Source organism: Schistocerca serialis, chromosome 1 (genome assembly GCF_023864345.2).
Source record: "Schistocerca serialis cubense isolate TAMUIC-IGC-003099 chromosome 1, iqSchSeri2.2, whole genome shotgun sequence".
NCBI lineage: Eukaryota > Metazoa > Arthropoda > Insecta > Orthoptera > Acrididae > Schistocerca > Schistocerca serialis.
The window spans coordinates 1,159,177,449-1,159,195,043 of NC_064638.1; the positions used below are offsets into that span (position 1 = coordinate 1,159,177,449).

General features: G+C 35.7%; 1 protein-coding gene across 1 annotated transcript in view; it reads left to right on the forward strand.

Annotated features, from left to right (window-relative positions):
- Nucleotides 1-7,819: 7,819 nt before the first annotated feature.
- The window catches only part of LOC126456160 (aldehyde dehydrogenase 1A1-like), a 42,384-nt gene continuing 32,608 nt past the window's right edge, over nt 7,820-17,595 (forward strand). The window contains exons 1-2 of the mRNA XM_050091917.1: nt 7,820-7,969; nt 10,878-10,979. Coding sequence (XP_049947874.1) covers nt 7,820-7,969; nt 10,878-10,979 — 252 coding nt within the window. The remainder of the gene's footprint in view (nt 7,970-10,877; nt 10,980-17,595) is intronic.

Consider the following 17,595-nt stretch of genomic DNA (forward strand, 5'->3'; position numbering starts at 1 on the left):
CTGTGTTCACGCTAGGAAAATAATTATTTAGTGACGATTTGTACAAATCCCAGTATGATGTGGATAACTCCGACTTGTTGTGCGTTAAACCTTTAACGTAAGATTATACCTCTTAATGAGTAGATTATGCTAGCATTTTAAATTCTTCCAGTAATTATATTAAACACTGAAAAATAAATTCTAGTTGCTTCTGGAAGCTGTTAGACAGACAACCTGCAACTACGAACCAGGTGATTAGTAATAAACACACGTAATTTGCCAGGCCGTTTGTATACACCGCAGCATGCAGGGGAACCGCGATCTGCGCCAACAAAATTTAGAAGGTTCGTCAAAAATATTTTCTGAGCATTATGGTACAAGACAAGTGTGGTCCTCAACGGCTCGTTACAGAAAAATTGAGTATCGTTTGATTGCTTACCCCCCATTTATCTTTGTATCCACGCTTGACGCTACACTGAAAACATCTGCAGTGCAGTGCAAATGTCGAAGGTATGCACTGTAGATCTTGTTCCACTCACTCACGATACCTGCGGTTGACTGCAACGGTTCACTTCACTTACTGTATACTTCGCAAGCCACCTTGCGGTGCGTGGCGGAGGGTACTTTGTGTACCAATGCCGCGTCCCCCTATTCTTGTTCCAGTCGTGAATGGTTCGCGGGAAGATTGATTGCTGCTAAATCTGTGTGTGGGATCGACTCTCTCTAATTTTATCTTCATGTTCATTTCGCGAGATGTATGTACGAGGAATTTTAACTGTAGACCTGATGCAGAAAGCCTCTCATGCAGCGTCTGCTACTGGTGTTCGCTGAGAACCTCCGTGAACCTGTCGCGCTTACTAAATGAAACTGTAACGAAATGTGCTGCTCTTCTTTGGATCTTTTCTGTTTCCTCTGTTAATCCTTCCCTGTTTCCCTGTGGAGTGCAGTGTGTTGACAGTTGTAGTACTAGTGGTTATAGGAATTGCAAAACAATGAAGTGCAGTGAAAATTAGAACTTCCTATTTAATACAAAAAATAATTTTAGCATTTCCAGCCATATTAACAACGAAATTCAGTTAAATGGAGATAGTTAAGTCGTTTGGAGTATCCCAGTGTACTGCAGTTCCCCTTAGACTTGGTATCAGAGTTGGGCATCCTACAGCGAAACCTGTGCACATATCCTACGTCTGGGGCATTAGACAGAATTCTTTTGAGAGTAAATAACTTGGCAACAGAGTTTAAACCATTATGTGACCTCCTTCAGCAGGTGTTCAATTCAATTCAATCTCTTTATTCATCCGTTAACAATATACGTTGTATGGATGTAGTCGACAAGAAATGATCCATTCTACATACAACATTTACAAATGAACTTTTTAGAAGCATACAGACATGCATACTTTGATACAACCCTCCCCTCCCCAAAGTGCTTTGTTCACACTCAATACACATAAAAGGATCAAATTACTACAGAGAAATGCAGTGCAAAGTAAGCTGACTGACTGAAATACGAAAACTAATCGACAAAGCCTAACAGACTCAAATATGCAATTGTTAAGCGTTTGTTCAAGAATGGGGTACTGTGAGGTTTTCAACTCCCGGCCAATTCCATTGCTAACAAGTCTTTCTAAAATCCTAGAGAAACTAATGTTCAAGACAATCATGTATTATCTTAATAAACATAACATCCTTAATAAAAATCAGTTTGGATTCCAGAAGAATATTTCAACTGAACACGAATTTTCTCATTTGTAAACCGACTCCTCGAATCTGTAAACAATAAAATGTCACCAGTTGGAATCTTTTGTGAGCTGTCTAATGTTCGACTGTGTAAATCACAAAATTCTGTTTATGAAGGCTGAGAGCTATGGCTTATACTGTAAAGTAGGAAGTGGCTCAAATCAAATCTAGATTAGAGAAGGCAGAAGGTAGTACTGAACAATTCTGAAATGGCACATGCCTCCTCTGATGGGTCAAAGTGAAATGTGGAGCATCACAGGGCTCGGTGCTTAATCTGGAGAACTGTGTGACCACTATACTCAAAGAAATTCTAGATTGGTTCACTTCTAATGGTCTGTCCCTCAATCTCAACAAGACTGAATTCATGCAGTTTCAAACAGCAAACAAAAATCTGAAAAACACTGAAAGAAAATGTCGTGATGATGGAATATTGAGAGCTGAGTCTTCCAGGTCTTGGGATTACACATTGACAACACCCTAACTTAGTCAATTCACATCACTAGCCTATGGAAAAGACTATATTCAGGAGCATTTGCCACTCACTCAATTTCATCTGTTTGTGACTTGGAAACAATCAAAACTGCATACTTTGGATATTTCCATTCACTTACGACATTTGTCATCATGTTTTGGGGAATCCAGTCATGAGCAAATAAAGTCTTTATTGCACAGAAGAGAGTCATCAGAGTTATGGAGAGATATGAATTAGAATGTAAGCCTTGTGGCTTTTGGGACCACACAGCCCAAGAAATTAGTATAAGATTAGGAAAGCCGTTTAGTTCAACAGAATGTCTAATTACTACATCTAGGAAGTATAATGACCAGAATATACGACATTTCCTTAAATATCTGTGTAAAGAAACTTGGGAAGACATCTATGAATGTAAAAGTACAAATGATAAAAGTTCAACAAATTCCTAAATAGTTTTAGCTATTTCTATTTTAAGAATTACAAAAAGATTTTAATTAAAGTCATAAAAGAAGCAAAAAGAATGGCAAATAGTTCCTTCATAGCAAATGAAAGCCATATGGGACATTGTAAGGCATGAAACAGGAGTAAAATGAAGAGTATACCATAATATCAAACTGAATGATAACACTTCTGTAATATCTGATCCCTAGCAGATAGCAAATAATTTTAACTCATATTTCTCTGAGGCAGCTGAGATTCTGGTGAAGCAAAACTTTCAATACGCTGTCACTGCAAATCAGATTAAAACTATCCCAAGTAACAAGTCTCTCTTCCTATACCCAACAGATGAACAGGATGTGCTAAAAACAATAGGGGAGCTAAAATCGAAATTTTCTTCTGGTACTGACAACATACCACACCAAATCATTAAAAAATGTGCACCCTTAGTAGTTAGGCCCATGGTAGACATATGCAATAATTCATTTTCTCAGGGAATCTTCCCAGAAAGGTTAAAAATCGCTAAAGTGAAACCATTGTACACAAAGGGTGAAAAAACATATATAACAAATTATAGGCCAGTCTCTCTACTATCTGTTTTTTTCTAACACAATTGAAAAATCTTTTATAAAAGACTCATAGATTTCATTGAAAAAAATAAACTTTTCTCAGCTACACAGCATGGTTTCCGAAAATGTAAATCCACTGAGACAGCTATTATCAATTTCTTAAATGAAGCTTTAAATGCATTAGATAAAAAAGAACACATGGCAGCAATATTCCTAGATCTTTCAAAAGCATTTGACATCATTAACCGTGGTCTACTGCTTAGAAATTAGAAAATGTTGGTGTCAGAGGCCCAGCCTATGAGTGAGTAAAGTCATATCTACAAAACAGACACCAAATAGTTGAAGTCTTGTACAAAGAAGGAAGAAATTTAACTTCCTATCAATCTGAAAAACAGTGTGTTAAATACGGTGTGCTGCAGGGTTCCGTATTGGGACCAATCTTGTACTTGCTGTTTGTAAAGGATCTGCCCTAACTATAAGTACATTAAAAATGCCAGTGATACAAATATACTTATCAAAGGAAAGATCCCAGAAGAGCTTCAAAATGAAATAAAAAAGAGCACTTCACATGTATCAGAATGGTTCGCAATGAACAACTTAATAATAAATACACATAAAACAAACACTATGCACCTACACACAGTGCAGAATAAACAGCCTTTAACTGCAACCATAGAACTGTTAGGCAAAAGACTTGAAATTGTAAATAGCACCAAATTTTTGGGAGTTTGGATCCAAGATGACCTAAGATGGCAGAAACACACACAAAGCCTATGTAGTAAATTAAATACCATTTGTTATAGTATAAAAATTCTTGCTGGATGCACATCAATGCAAGCCATAAAAAATGTGTACTATGCCCAAGCAGAATCACTACTAAGATATGGTTTAATTTGCTGGGGAAATTCACCACTCAGCAAAAGCTGTTTTATTGCACAAAAAAGAATTATAAGAGCCATGGAAGGCTCAGCACCTCAATCTTCATGCAAACCCTCATTTAAAAAGTTTCATATTCTTCCATTACCATGCCTATATATTCTAGAAACAATAATGTTTATAAGGAAAATCGTAGATGAAAATAGCAAGATTGCTCCAAAAAACCAAAATATCCATTCATACAACACAAGGAATAATCAAGACTCACATATGCAGTTTTCACATACAACACTAAAACAAAAAGGGCCCTTGCAAGCAGGAAAAAAACTGTATAACAAACTACCTAAAAAAATTAAGGCAATAACTGGCATGCATAAATTCAAAACTGCAGTGAGTGACTACTTGCTACAGAATTGCTACTATAGTGTTGATGAATTTTTATCTACAATGTAAATATGTGAAAAATTTAAATATGTTATGCAATTAACACCAAAATAAGAAATCTGTACATGTAGATTTATCTGTGTATTATATGTGGTCTATTACATACATGTGTGTGTCTGTATAATCAAGGCCGAAAGTATGAAATGTGTGTGTGTAAAATTTATTTGTGTATTTGTGAAATGTTATTCCCATATGTTAGAGTTATATTGCTATAGACTGAAAACCATACAACAGTTTTTCTGTTAAACTTTATTGCAAATTATTTGACTTATCCTACATCATTATGTACCCCTGTACAGTGTATGGTTCACAGGACCAATAAATATACAATACAATACATATCTGGTAAGGATCCCAGACTGATGAGCAATATCAAAACAGGGGTCACATTAGCGTTTTGTAAGTTATCTCCTTTTTTAATGGAGTACATTTCCTGAGGATTCCCTGATGAATCTGTCTGGCACTTGCCTTACCTGTGATTAATTTTGTGTGGTTTTTCCACTTTAAATTGTTCCATATGCGTATCCCATATTTTAAGGAAGTAAGTCTATGTACTGTATATGTGGTGCATTACATTTATGTTGAGGGTCAGTTACTGCTCCCTGCAGCAAGTGTTGATACTCTGCTGGTCTTTGTTTCAAGGTTCAAGGGCATACAGCCTGCAAATGTCCAGAGTAGGTTGAGTTAAACCTATCTGGCCAACCTGTCTATAGTGAAGGCACTTAGAATTTGATCAGTTGCATGATGCGGAACATTTGCAAACTTGGATCCCAAAAAGTGAGCAAAGCCAACACAAAAACATCTGTTCTGAGTCATGGGTAGAATGTCCATCCCCATTGACTGAGTGTGTGTGTGTGTGTGTGTGTGTGTGTGTGTGTGTGTGTGTGTGTGTGTGTGTGTGTTGTGAACAGATGGTGTCTGGAATTCCCGGTAACTGCTGCATCATGTTGTTTACCCATGGTGTCACTGTCTTGTATCTCTGTGAGTGCTCAGTGTCATTCAACAACTTGTTGCTGTGACAAATAAGTTAAGAACTGCTACCAGTGTAAGCTTTGGCTGCCACAATAACAATGTTGCCAATGGTGTCCAAATGAAAAAAATCTATCTGCAATTTGTAATCTGCCTTCCCACATAACATATTCATGCAAAATCATTGCATCCTGTTTAGGTGGGGGCAGCTTATTTAATCACAAAGTCCAAAGTGTATCATATCATGTGTATGTTGGATTTATTAGTTCATGTAAATGTCTCCAAAACTGTGATGGTGTTCTACTGCCCAGATTTTCTACGTACACCACTTACTGTATTTACTGTTTTCTTGTTTTCGTTTAGGTGTTTGAGCAAGGTGGCTTTGTTGTATCAAATTTGTTGGTGGTAGGAGGTGATTGTATCTCATTGCTTATGAGATTAGAGGCTCGTAGTGTGGAAAACATCGAAGTGTCATCCATTAAGTCACAGCTGGAAAGGAAGTTGTTCAGATGGAGAACACCTTCTCACAGGAATTTAATGGAAAATATATCCATCAGGCTTTAGTTCCGTCAATCTGAGGGCTTTGGTGGATGATTTTACATGGCATAGAAGGAACGCCGAAATTTTCTCATGTAACCCAACTGTGTTCTACATGGATTTGACCGGATTGCTTCCAGCATGGAAGGGCAAAAATTAATGATGTGGGGGGCTGCTGTGCAGTTTTGAATAAGCTAGGAATATAGACCCAAACACATGCACAATGTTCTGTACTTGGAGAACTTGATCAGAATCATTTGTAAAGTCAGTTAGGGGAACTGACTATGTTGCAATTTTTATAGTTATTCCATGTGACCATGATTATGTGCTGATGGTGAAAGTTTGTCACTTTCTGATTTCACTGTATACACTGTCCGTTCAGCATTGCTCAAAACATGTTGAAGGCCACTAAGAAAGCCACCACACTGGTAAAATGGTCCAAGTAGTTTGGATAACAGTTGTTCATTGGAACAAGCCATTATCTCTGTAAAATACACTGTAGCATATCTCAGATGTCATCAAAAATGATTTGCTTACTTGTCACATGTCACCCCTGTAGAAACTGTAAGTAGATTGATACTCAGAATAACACTCATGTGGGTGTAGAGGGATGTTACAGTATTTGACTGAGTAGATCACTGAACACATGAACAAAGTGTTAACACAAGTAGGTTGCAAAGAACTAACTGTACTCATGCTACTCTATGAAGACAAAACACACTTCAAAGAACTGGTCACTCAGAGATAGTTGCACGCAGTCTATTGCTCTTTGGGTGTAAAGTCCCCACTTCCACATTACTAAATGGCTAAAACAGTTCCTGGTGCTCGGTCCCAGGTACAGGTTGTGTGTCTGATGGCTTCCAGGGCCAGCAACAATTTGATTTCAAATATTTCATATAATTATTGACCAGATTTAAAAATTTAAAATTCTGTCATAATATATTCATTTCCCTCTACATTGATGCACTAATGATATTTCTTTTCAATAATTAAAATCAGCTTTAATTGAATTGTGATTTACGTAATCACAATAAAAGGTAGAAAAATTATGCCCATACAGACTCAAGCTCCTCATGTAGGATTCAGAGTGGGTTTTACATTGTATTGTGACGGTATTACACAAACTTCTATCTGGCATAAAGGAAGGAGTTGAGAATTCCTGTAGATTCAAAAGAAATAGACCTAATTAGTTACCTCTTTTATAAACTATCTTATTACTTAGTTTTGATGGCTGAAGCTTTCTGTTATGTGCATGACAAGAAGCTGTATTCATTCCACCAGGCCTTTGTTCTTATGGTACATAGTTAACTGTTGTTCTATGATAAATATAAAAGTAATTCTTCATTATGGATATATAAAATATATTACATGAATGAATGAACTGAAAGAACACTGCTGGGGCAAATATATTTTGGAAAATTGGAATACTCAATAGGAAAAACATAGACCACTTACAATCCACTGTTCCTTCTTGTCAATATGTTGTGTAACAGAGTGGTTTTCTCCTACCATCATATATTATGATGTTGTGCTAATTGTTAAGATTATTTGAGTTGAGAAAATAGCGGCTGTTGACAACAATAAATTTATGAAGCAGTCTTCACAAAATTTTATTAACGAAAAGTCAAAGGCAAGTGTTATAGTTTAATGAGGGATACTTTGTACTCATTATCCCAAAATTATTGAAACCATTCTAATATGTGTTGTAGCCATCGCTGAGACCATGAATGCTATTTACAAAAGAAACATTCAAAGGTGCCTCATGTAAATTATGAACTATGCTGTTATTGCGAGTATGATAAAAATCAGGAAACTGATGCTTTATCTCATTTCATTTCAGCTATTCATCAATAATGAATTTGTTGACTCAGCATCTGGAAAGAAGTTCCCCGTCATAAACCCTTCTACAGGTGAAAAGATTGCTGATGTTGCAGAAGGTGACAAGGTAAGCATTTAAAAAAAGTATTTCTTAAGGTTCACATGTTAATGTGAGTAATATGCAGTGCAACACTGCACACTGTGAGGCTATAAAGATTAGAGACGTTTGTAAGTTGCTAATATCTTTTTGGTGTGACCAAATTTTAGTACTAGTCCTGGACAAAGTCAGAACAATTAGGGGAATTAACTGTACTTAGCTTTATGATGTTGAAGTTTTGATGATAACCTCCCAGGCTTCTCCTTCTTCCTGTGCAGGCTTGTAAAAATAGGTTCTGGCAGCAGGTTTATGTTTGGCCTTTTTCCTTTAAATAAATAGTCTTGGCCATGATGTCATTTTTTTACCATACGGTTTAATTCCAGATTCTGATACACTTTCACAGTTGGTTAGCATATTCACATATATTAGTGATAACAATTGTTTACAGAGTGATCCATAACAGACATCAGCTTCCTAGAATTCCTGACAACCAAGTGAGTTATCTGCATCCATTTTTAAGACAGTTTAATACCATTATAAAGCCAGAAAAATATTAAAACACAGGTTGAGAATACCACTTACAGTCATTTTGGTAATTATTTATGAAAATATGCTGTTCTGTATCGTATTGACAATAGTATATTTAATTTGATCTGGGCATATTTTTCATTGTGATTGTCAAACAGGTGTTTCACAGTTTTTATTTTTTCTGCAAATGGGTTACATCTGCCTTAAGTTCTGTATCAGGACCTACAAATAATGAAAGTAATTTTGGTGTGAACAGTTTTGTGAATTGACTATGCTTTTGAATTCAAAATTATGATGTAATTTTCATATTTCAAATTTGGCTATTTTCTATCTTGGGTAGAACTGACAAAAACTAGGAAGTGTTTCAGTGTCTCTGTCTCCAAAGTTCTTGGATGAGACACAAAGTTCCAAAAAGTAATTTAATTAATTATTTAACATATTTGCACAATTTGTAAATATTGTCTTTTGGTTTGTTATTGAAATTAAAATAGCTATTTCTATTATGTTAAAGGCCAGGAGTTTGTTTACAAGCAATATGCATTTTGTCTGTTTCAAAATCTAAGTTCTCTCTATAACTGAGTAGTTGCGAATTTCGTTTTAAGACTGCCCTGAAGATAATTTTCGATAAGCTGCAAAATCCATATCACATTTCTTCTATACAGATATTATAGGGTGCCTACAGGTATTATCTGTTGAAGTATTGTATGAACAGATTGAACACATTAAGTGGTAAGGCCTGCATCTCCTGAACTTCAAAAGATGAACTAGACGGCTTTAATGAATCTACTGATACCATATCCATAATGTTAATGTTCCTCCCACACTGGTAGGATAGCTCTTTTCTTTTAACTCAATTCACTCAAGACGAGGGGAGTATTTTAAAGGAAAAATATAACTAAAGATGACCTGTACAGTCCAAAATGCAATGTACTAAAGTAAAACATGAGTGCCTGTGACTAAAAATGGTGTTCATGGCACTCTCTGTGTAAGGTAACTGGTGATTTTAACTATAAAGTAATATTTTCAAAACACCATTCATATTGGCACTTAAACCTAAAGCTGATCTTGTGACTTGATGGTTGATTTGAACACCATGGCGAGTTAACAGACATGGTCTCAGTGAATTTGGTATGCCTATGTCTTCGTCTGATCTTTGAACTGACTTACCCAGGCAGTTATGGGGGGGACTATGGATCTCTTAAGTCAGGTGCAGATCAAGAGGGTGATGAAAGGAGAAGGCATCAAGACATTTCACTACAAGCACTCATATTTTTAACTGTATCAATTTAGAAATTTTTTGTCTAATTTTGTGAGAATGTAGTAGCAAGAAATCTAATGAGTTTCAAAAATGGCAACGAATTCTGGAAGACTAAATGCTCTGATTAACACTAATACTTTCCACTTGATTTGTAATAGACTTCCTTCTAGTCTTACAGCTTTTTATCCTGATAGATATTCAGGCATCAGCTTTCTCTTATATCTACAGGCACAATTCATAAACAAGAGTCACAGAAAGGCTCAAATAAACTGGTATATTAAATAAAAATTCCAGATTGAGACACAAGGTCATTCTTTCTTCTTCATAAAGCACAAGTTTGCAACAAGTTTCAAGTTGCAAGTATTCAAAGAATCAGCAAAAAATCAATTCAGTGATAAAATTAAGTCCTACATTAAGATGACAGTGAGGAGTAGTATTAAGGCCATCCCTTAGAAACTAGATATACAACAATGTGTGTTACTCACACAAAGTAGGAAAACGTTGTCATACAATTAAAGAACCACACCTTCTTGCTGTGGTCCAATGAATGTTTCTTGAGGTAGGGAGAGAAATACCACCATTTTAAGCTGAAGCCTTCAACATGCCAAACTATTTCCAGAGTCATGCTGAAACTCATATATTACACACAATAATCAACATTTGGATGAATACCGTTGTGTAAATGGACACCAATTTTACCATATTCAGTGCCAAAGAGCCAGTGGCTGATAATCTCACAGTGTTATTCGTAAAGAGTTGTCTTAAGTAACCATGACGCAGTTTTCTATTTCTCAAGAAGGCGACTAATTTAAAACTCCAAATTAAATTTATGGTTTATCGCAAATATTTATGAAAGCTGTTAAGAGATTATCAGAATCCCTTAAAACTGATATAATAAAGAGGGTTTAAGGTATGTGTTTCTCACACTAATCTTTTCATTCTAGTTCCATGTCACAGTCCATCACAACTCAGACAGCGCTTATTCAAACTGCCTGGTCAACCACAGTATGATGCATATGTTGACTCATATTTACTTGTCACTCTATTGTTGCTTAAGTGGATAAAATAACACAGAAAATAACTGCTACTAATTGTTCATATATATATATCAGGATTGTTTAAATCAGCTTGTAAGAAGAAATTTTTTTGCAGATTGATATAGACAGAGCAGTTGCTGCAGCAAAAGCTGCTTTTAACAGAAAATCTGAATGGAGACAAATGGATGCCTCAGCACGAGCAAAGCTCATGAATAAGGTAACTATACACAAGACACTTTTGGTGTTCATGGACTTCTATTGCCTGTAGTATAATACAACTACAAAATATATCTGTCCACTTTGATTCAAAGGATAAAATGCTACTCACCTTACCCAGGAGACGCTCAGTCAAAGAGAGGTACAATGAACAGACTGCTATACATTGTGGCTTTCAGCCAAAGGGCCTTCTTCTGAAATAACACACACACACACACACACACACACACACACACACACACACACACACATATGCACAACTCAACTCACATAGGACTACTGGTCCCTGGTCACTGAGTCTGGCCACAGTGGCCAAAGTGCCTGTCTGTGACTCAACATCTCTATACGGTCAGTAGCAATCTATCCTTTTCATATAATGCTGAAATTCCATTCTGGATTTTCATGCACAAGCTGCAACATGCTCACACATAGAATAGTGAGCCAAAAAATATAGAATAAACATCTTTCATTCAAGAGCTGCAACATGCTCACACATAGAATAGTGAGCCAGAAAATGTAGAATAAATGTCTTATATTTCTGTCTATGATGACAAAATTGATAGGTCCTTAGACTACAGGTTTCAGTCAGTGATGATCAACTTCAAATCTACAGCAAAACATGGGAAAAAACAGATACAACTAGTGGACTGTGTACATAGTAAAACAATAAAATTGGCCATAGTGAAAAGTATTGTTGAAGTACATGTGGAAAACACACACTTCAAATGTAACAGGGAATGCCTGTTTTAAAATGTATAACAAAGGAAATTGGTAAACTGTTAATTTATAGTAAATATTGTAGTGTTGTATTTGTTGACATTATTCTTAAAAAGTGTAAACCACTATACATTATATTTTTGCAATATTAGCTATAGACTTTTATTGTTCAAGTGTCAGACTGTCTTCCACAAATGCTTCAATGGTGTAGTAACATTTCTCTATTAAAATATTTTGGAGTAAACTTTTCAGTGAACCAGGTTCCATTGTTAATATGTTTCTTCCTTTTAATTTGTTATATATTTTTAGCCCCATGTATAGTGGTGTCTGAGCATAAAGCTTTAAGTAATGCGAAGGAAATTTGAAGTTTTCCTTGTGACGAGTACCATAGCTATGTTTAAAACGAAACTTTTCGAGATTATGTTGATTATTATATACAAAAATCAAAATTTCAAAAATGTACAATGAAGTAATTGTTAGTATTTTTAATTTCTTGAACGATGCGCAACATGACTCATTTTCGTGGGCAGCACATGTTTCTACTGATTTTCCTCTGAAGAATTAGTAGCCTTGTACTACTTCTAGAGTTTCCCCAGAAAATTATCCCATACCGAATAACAGATTCAAAATAACTGTGGTAGACTGTCTTTCTTGTGTCCATGTGAGTAGCACCACATAAAATAAACATTGCAAAAGCTAGGGAATTTAGTTTATTTGCCAGGAAGTCTATATGTCTTCCAGATTAAACTTTTATCAAGGTTTAGGCCCAAGAATTTCACACGGCTCACTTCTGTCATCATTTGATTATTATGGGCTATTTGTACAGGACATATTACTGACAATTTAGAGGCAAATTGCATTATCTGGGTCTTAGCTTTAGTCTTGAGCTTTAGTCCATTTTTATGGATCCAGGATTCCAGTTTCCACAGAACATTTTCTATACTATCTGGAATCTTTCCTATTGTATCATTTTCTATCAGGACTGATTTATCATCTGCGTACAAGACTGAATAAGCATCAATACTTAATGATAAATCATTTGTATACAACAAGAACAGGTACGGACCCAGTATTGAACCCTGTGGAACTCCTTGGGAAATTGTTTTCCATTCGGAGTGGTAGTTAACTGAATTTGATGTTAAAATAACTCTTTGTTTCCTTTCTGTCAGATAAGAGTTGAACCACTGTAATGCAGTATCTTCGATGCCATAGATCTTCAGTTTGTGAAGTAATAATGAGTGTTTCACTGAGTCAAAGGCTTTTGTTAGGATATTCCTGAGACTTTTGTACCCTGGTCTAGTGATGTGCTTATTTTTTCTGTAAATTCTCTGATGGCATTTATGGTGCCTTTTCCTCTTTGAAAATCAAACTGATTTTTACATAATAATATCATTTATTGTAAGGAAATTTTCTAGTTATTTTGTCACAGGTTTTTTAAAATATTTTGGAAAAAACAGGAAGGAGAGAGATAGGCCACTAGTTTCCCATATCATCTGGTGATCCCTTTTTAAAAATGGCTTAATCTCTGCATAATTTAGGGCATCTGGGAAAGACACATGTTCAAAGGACTGGTTTACAATAATAGTCAGTGGGTATGAAATAATACGGCATGCTGCCTTGATTACCATGGAAAGTATTCCATCCCATCCAGCTGATTTTTCTTTTTGTACTGATAATATTGTGTCTTCCACATCTCTCTGAGTGATTTTTCTGAATATTTTAAAACAAATGTTCTGTATGTCATTTCTGTGCCTGGAAATCATATTGTCCTGATGGGCTGTCATGTCTACTTGACATTTGAATATGATTTACAATGATATCAGCCTGAAACCTAATTTGAGAAATTTATTGGCTCTCATCTCTGATTTCTCAACAGGCTATACTGCCTTTGTTTTATTTCTTTGTTTGTTTATGAATATACTGTTTGCCAATTTTTTGCTGCCAGTATCACTTTTTTGAATATAGTCTTATAGCACTTAATGTAATTTACAAAATTAGGGATTCTATTTAATTTGAGCTCATTGTGCAGCTGTCTTTTTCTGGCACTTGAAATTTTTATGCCTGGTGTAATCCAATTTCATTTATTCCTGACTCTCTTTTGATAAGATTTTGAGGGGAAAATGTTTCATTGAATATATCCACAAAACAATTTAGAGATTTATCAACATTTTTGTTGCTTGAATCACAGTGGTCTAAAGGCCAGCTTATAGCACTTAACGTATCACAAAACAACTCCAAATTTTCTTTGCTAAAATTCCTTCTTATATAAGATTCAGATTTTAGTTTCTCTGTTTTGTGTGGGCTCTATAAACAAAACTGAGTTATTAGATATCCCTAGATCTAGGCAAAAATTCCTTGTATCATCAAACTGATAATTTGTAATAATATTATCTATGCAGGTTGCTGAGTGGAAGTTTTCTCTAGTGCACATAATAAAGTATAAGTTGAAACTAGATTTTTGGATTAAATTGTGAAATTTTTCAATGTCACTTCTTTCAATTAATGTATTTAAGTTGTTTATTACACATAAAAGAAAATCAACATAAATGTCCCCCAAGAAAATCAATTCACCTACATGACACATGAGTGGCTGCAACTAGGCTTTAGAAGAAATTAACAGCTACCAATATTTAGGAGTTAAATTTTTCAGTTCATAGTTTTCACAGGCATATGGCAGTCCAGTATCTGCCATTAAAAATGTTGCAGAGTAGTGGCTAAATGATGAAGCTTTTTATACACCAGAGAAATTTCATACAAACTGTAAAGATGATCTTAAAACTGACTCTCTTCTCTGTGAGAATATTAAAGTCCTATAGTTCTGATTTTCAAATTTTTTAACCAACATATTGTAGTTGATATTCATTGTATAAAGTGCCTATGTATTTTCTATGTAAAAATTGTTTAAAGATGGAATAAAATGATTTAATTTGATTTGACTACACAACAGCATTGTAAACAATACTGTAATCTTACTCATATTTGTCAATTATGTAATTGTGCAAAATGCAATAAAAAGAAGAATACGGAAGGTAAAGTCTACAGTGGGCTAACCAAATGTATAAATTATTGCAGTGATAAAATGCAATACATTAAAAACATCACTAAAGTAAAATTTAGATTGTTAAAAAGGAAATGCTTAAGTGACAATATGTAGTTCTGAGATATTATTGTGGTGATTTTACATAAAAATAATGACATATATAAGAACAAGCTTATCGAGTTAACAGATTAATATACTTTTGTGTGTATCTTTTGATGCTGCCGCTATGGTTTCATTATGATACAACACATTTTAAAACAGGTATCCCTCATCATATTTTGAGAACGTTTTCTACATGTATGTCAGTAACACTTTTCATTATGGCCAATTTTAGTGTTTTAAGATGTGGACAGCACACTAGTTCTATTCATATAAAATATAAAGTATTCAATAAAATAAAGTAACTATTTCCCATGTTTTATTGCAGATCACGAGATGGTCATTGCTGACTAAAACCAGTAGTTTATGGACTGAACAATTTTGTGATCAGAAATGGAAACAAAAGAAATTTATTCTAAAGAGATCATTGTGGGTGGTATTAAAAGGGAACAAACCTGTCTTCTTATAGTTGTTGTCAGTAGCGATTATGCACACACACAAAAGTATGGAACTGCACAAATAGGTTTAAAACAATTTAAAAAAATTGTATTACAGATTAATCATACAAAGCATGTAAACTTGTAAATAACAAGGAAATGAGAAACATATAACGTAAAATTACTGACTTACTAATTTAGTCAAAAGAAAATATACTTAAAAATTATAAAATTACAAAGACACGGAATGGCTGGCAAGATGTTACCTCGAATATGAAATTCCAACCTTATTGGTACTGTGCTAACATTTAAAAGTGAAAGGAATAATTCTAGGTTTTTGAATTGTTAGGTTCTTCCTTATGGAGGAAAGCGGGATTGGTTGCCTAAGCTTAGGAAGGAATGGTAGGTCATTCAGAGTCCCCTCGCCCATTTGCTGCAAGGGCAAGGGGAAAAACAATGATGAAGATAGTTAGGGTTCAGAGCAAGTAGAAGAGCAGATTAACGGAACTCACACAAACTTCATTGTTTCATGTGGAGATATGTGTACAACAAGATAATCTGGAAAATATTTCGAGTAGATTTCCCCACCATGTTATAGTTCTGGGTGGAGATTTTAATTTGCCGGATATAGACTGGAAGACTCAAACGTTCATAACGGGTGGCAGGGATAAAGAATCGAGTGAAATTTTTTTAAGTGCTTTGTCTGAAAACTACCTTGAGCAGTTAAACAGAGAACCGACTCGTGGCAATAACATATTAGACCTTCTGGTGACAAACAGACCTGAACTATTTGAAACAGTTAACGCAGAACAGGGAATCAGTGATCATAAAGCCAAAGCCTTGCAGACAAACAAAAATTACACAAAGCGAAATGTAGTGTGAGGAGGGCTATGCGAGAGGCATTCAATGAATTCGAAAGTAAAGTTCTATGTACTGACTTGGCAGAAAATCCTAAGAAATTTTGGTCTTATCAAAGCGGTAGGTGGATCAAAACAAAATGTCCAGACACTCTGTGACCAAAATGGTACTGAAACAGAGGATGACAGACTAAAGACCGAAATACTAAATGTCTTTTTCCAAAGCTGTTTCACAGAGGAAGACTGCACTGTAGTTCCTTCTCTAGATTGTTGCACAGATGACAAAATGGTAGATATCGAAACAGACGACAGAGGGATAGAGAAACAATTAAAATCACTCAAAAGAGGAAAGGCTGGTGGACCTGATGGAATACCAGTTCAATTTTACACAGAGTACGCGAAGGAACTTGCCCCCCTTCTTGCAGCGGTGTACCATAGGTCTCTAGAAGAGCGTAGCGTTCCAAAGGATTGGAAAAGGGCACAGGTCATCCCTGTTTTCAGGAAGAGACGTCGAACAGATGTGCGGAACTATAGACCTATATCTCTAATGTCGATCAGTTGTAGAATTTTGGAACACGTATTATGTTTGAGTATAATGACTTTTCTGGAGATTAGAAATCTACTCTGTAGGAATCAGCTTGGGTCTCAAAAAAGACGGTCGTGTGAAACCCAGATCGCACTATTCGTCCACGAGACTCAGAGGGCCATAGACACGGGTTCACAGGTAGATGCCGTGTGTCTGGACTTCCGCAAGGCGTTTGATACAGTTCCCCACAGTTGTTTAATGAACAAAGTAAGGGCATATGGACTATCAGACCAATTGTGTGATTGGATTGAAGAGTTCCTAGATAACAGAACGCAACATGTCATTCTCAATGGAGAGAAGTCTTCTGAAGTAAGAGTGATTTCAGGTGTACCACAGGGGAGTGTCATAGGACCGTTGCTATTCACAATATACATAAATGACCTTGTGGATGACATCAGAAGTTCACTGAGGCTTTTTGCAGATGCTGTGGTGTATCGAGAGGTTGTAACAATGGAAAATTGTACTGAAATGCAGGAGGATCTGCAGCGAATTGACGCATGGTGCAGGGAATGGCAATTCAATCTCAATGTAGACAAGTGTAAAGTGCTGCGAATACACAGAAAGATAGATCCCTCATCATTTAGCTACAAAATAGCAGGTTCAGCAACTGGAAGCAGTTAATTCCATAAATTATCTGGGAGTACGCATTAGGAGTGACTTAAAATGGAATGATCATATATAGTTGATCGTCAGTAAAGCAGATGCCAGACTGAGATTGATTGGAAGAATCCTAAGGAAATGCAATCCGAAAACAAAGGAAGTAGGTTACAGTATGCTTGTTCGCCCACTGCTTGAATACTGCTCAGCAGTGTGGGATCTGTACCAGATAGGGTTGATAGAAGAGATAGAGAAGATCCAACGGAGAGCAGCATGTGCTTTGT